We start from the raw sequence: 3,228 nt of genomic DNA, 5'->3' as shown, positions 1-3,228 counted from the left end.
AGTCACATGGAGGAGTTTTTTCAATGTCTTCGCGGAGCTGATCTGTGGGATATTCGGCCAAAAGTTGGTTTGTTCTCTTGGGCAAGTGGTACCCGGGCTAAGACTTATGTATGCGAGAGAATTGACAGATTTGTGGCGAAAAATGATTGGAGGCTTATGTTTCCGGATTATTCGGTTGAAACGATTCCGATGGCAATGTATGATCACTCAGCTATTTTGTTGAAGATGGTTGGTGAGGAAAGAAATTGCGATACTAGAAAGGATTACTTCAAATTTGACTTCTGCTGGGCTAATGAAGACCAATGTAGGGATATTGTGAAACGGATTTGGGAACAGGATGATTCTTTCACGGCAAAGGTGGGGAAAATTGGCATTTCTCTAGGAGATTGGCAAAGGTCGAGGAGGACTCAAGCTAAGAGGGAAGAGAGACGTCTAAGGGATTACTTAACTCGGCTTCAATCAGGTCCGATCACGGATGTGAATTGTGAGCTTCGTCGCAAGGCTTTGGTGGATCTTAAGGAGGTTATGGATAAAGATGAAAGCTATTGGTTCCAGAGATCCTGTGTTGCTTGGCTTAAGGACGGGGATCGTAATTCCTCGTTTTTCCATGCTAGGGCTAATGGGCGCCGTAAAAAGAATAGGATTGAGGGGCTGCTGAGTGAAGGGGGGGTTGGAGTGATAAGTTGGAGGACATGTTCGGTGTTGCTATAAGATACTTTTCCTCTCTTTTTTGCTCGTCCAAAGCGGCTCCCGATGAGGAGATCCTTCAAGCCATTGATCGATGCGTGACTCGGAGTGATAATGAGTTACTTTGCCGAGAGTTCTCCGCGGAGGAGGTCACCAGTGCCTTTGCCCAAATTAATCCTTCGAAAGCTCCTGGGTTTGATGGCCTTTCAGGTCATTCTTTCGCTCTTTTTGGAATATTGTGGGTTGTGATTTTGTTAATCTTTGTCTATGTCTTTTGAATGGTACGATGGATTTTAATTTTGTTAACCGTACCATTATTGTTCTTATTCCAAAGGTTGATAGCCCTACTTTAATGAAGCAATTTAGACCGATTAGCTTATGCTCGGTCATCTATAAGGTCGTGTCAAAAGCTATTGTTAATCGTCTTAAACCGTTGATGCATGGTTGTATTGCTAAAAATCAATGCGCGTTTGTCCCTGGTAGACGAATATCTGATAATTTTTTAGTTGCACATGAGCTTATCCACTATCTTAAGGGGTCTAAAAATGGTTCTAATAAGGGAGCTGCGATAAAACTTGATATGGAGAAAGCGTATGATAGAGTGGAATGGGGTTTTTTTATTGGATGTTATGTTGCGTATGGGTTTTGATTGTTCCTTTGTTAACCTTGTTCGGAAATGTATTTCAACGGTCTATTTCAAGTTCGGATCAATGGGGTGTTGTCTGACTCTTTCATTCCTGAGAGGTCTCCGACAAGGAGATCCTTTATCTCCATATTTGTTTTTGTTTGTGCTAGGGACTCTCCGCATTACTTCTCAAGGCTCAAAGGAGGAACGAGATTAAATGAATTAGAGCGAGCATGAGAGGGCCAAAGATTTCACATCTGTTGTATGCCGACAATAGCCTGTTGTTTGTGAAGAACTCGATGGAGGAGGTGTGCAAAGTAAAAAGCATTTTGAACCAATATGAGAAGGCCTCAGGACAAAAAGTGAATTTCGAGAAATCAAGTATTTACTTTAGTCCTAATACTCCTGCTGCGGATAGGATGAGATTCTTAAGTGAACTAGGAGTTGTTGAGGCCTCGGACCCGGGGAATTATCTTGGATTACCGCTTGCTGTTGGAAAAGGCAAACGAGCAACCTTTAATTTTATCAGAGATAAGACCGAGAAGAGGATTCAGGGATGGACCAAGCGACTTCTTTCTTTTGGAGGACGAGAAGTTTTCATTAAGTCGGTGGTTCAAGCACTTCCTGTATATGCAATGTCATGTTATCTCATCCCGGAGGGAGTTATTGAGGATATTAAATCACAAGCGAGATCTTACTGGTGGTCGGGGAAATAGAATGATAGAGGATGGGCTCTGGTTGCTTGGGACAAGGTGTGCCGTTCTAAAAAATTTGGTGGGATGGGATTCAGGGATCTTAAACTGTTTAATATTGCACTCCTTGGTAATCAGATTTGGAGACTTATTCAGGATGAAAATTCTTTGGTGTTTAAGGTCTTTAAGGCTAAGTACTTCCCTTCAACTTCGTTCTTTGAGGCGAAACTTGCTGATAGACACTCCTATGCTTGGGCGAGTATAATGAAGGCAAAAGAGGCTCTTAGGGAAGGTTTTTTCTAGAGAGTGGGCATTGATAGCAAAGTTTCTATGTTTGTGGATAAGTGGGGGGATTCAAAGCCTATATCGTGGACGGAAAGATATTTGGATAATGTGGAGGTACCGATGGGAGTGGGGGAGTTCATGATCCCAGGATGTGCTAGGTGGGATGAGAATAAGCTTAACAGAGTGCTTATTGCGGATGATGCGTTCAAGGTTCTTAACACGTTAATTGCCCCGGTTCACACTGATCTTATGTTGTGGTCTCATCACACTTCGGGAATGTACTCTGCAAAGTCGGGATACAATTGGTTAAAATTTCAGAACTCCCCTTTGTTGATTGCGGAAGGGATTTGGAATGAGGTGGCCAGGGCGAAAGTTCTCCCAAAGATAAAAATTTTCGGATGGAGATTGTGTCATGAAGCGATTCCTTCAGGGTTAAAAATTAAGCAAGCAAAATTGGGGGATGGCTTGTGTCCACTTTGTAATAGAGAGGTTGAATCGGCGTTACACGCTCTTAAAGATTGTCCCAAATCAAAGACGGTTCTCAATTTATAGGGGCTTCCTCAAGCGGTGGTTTAGTGGAGCGGTGATTCCTGTATCAGATGGCTGTCCTTCGCCCGGTCGGTGTTGTTATCTGAAGGATTTGATTTGTTTCTTGCTTTGCTTTGGAATATCTGGAATAGGCGTAATAAATTGGTCCATGATGGGGATTTCCAATCGGACAGAGAAATTATTGTTAATTCTTCTAATCTTATTGGGGATTATAATATCGCTATTAATCTAATTGGTGGTTCTTGTGAGGTACTGCAGATTAGTAGATCGCGTAATTAGAGTAAGCCGAATCGGGATGAGGTTAAAATTAATGTGGATGGGGCTTTTTGCAAATCTTCTCGTACAGCGGCTTTTGGAGTTGTTGCTAGAGATGCGTATGGGATGGTTTTA

The 3,228-nt window shown here is 42.5% G+C and overlaps 1 protein-coding gene across 1 annotated transcript; it reads left to right on the top strand.

Moving 5' to 3' along the window:
• The first annotated feature begins 1,545 nt into the window (after nt 1-1,545).
• Nucleotides 1,546-2,307, top strand: LOC120176866. The gene is made up of 2 exons (XM_039183175.1): nt 1,546-2,012; nt 2,103-2,307. The coding sequence occupies exons 1-2, from the start codon at nt 1,546-1,548 to the stop codon at nt 2,305-2,307; spliced, it is 672 nt and encodes a 223-aa protein (XP_039039106.1).
• The last annotated feature ends 921 nt before the right edge of the window (nt 2,308-3,228 follow it).

Source organism: Hibiscus syriacus, unplaced genomic scaffold, assembly GCF_006381635.1.
Source record: "Hibiscus syriacus cultivar Baekdansim isolate YM2019G1 unplaced genomic scaffold, ASM638163v2 tig00112259_pilon, whole genome shotgun sequence".
NCBI classification, from domain to species: Eukaryota; Viridiplantae; Streptophyta; class Magnoliopsida; order Malvales; family Malvaceae; genus Hibiscus; species Hibiscus syriacus.
The sequence above is the reverse complement of the archived record's forward strand: the minus strand, read 5'-3'. Positions and strand labels throughout refer to the sequence as shown.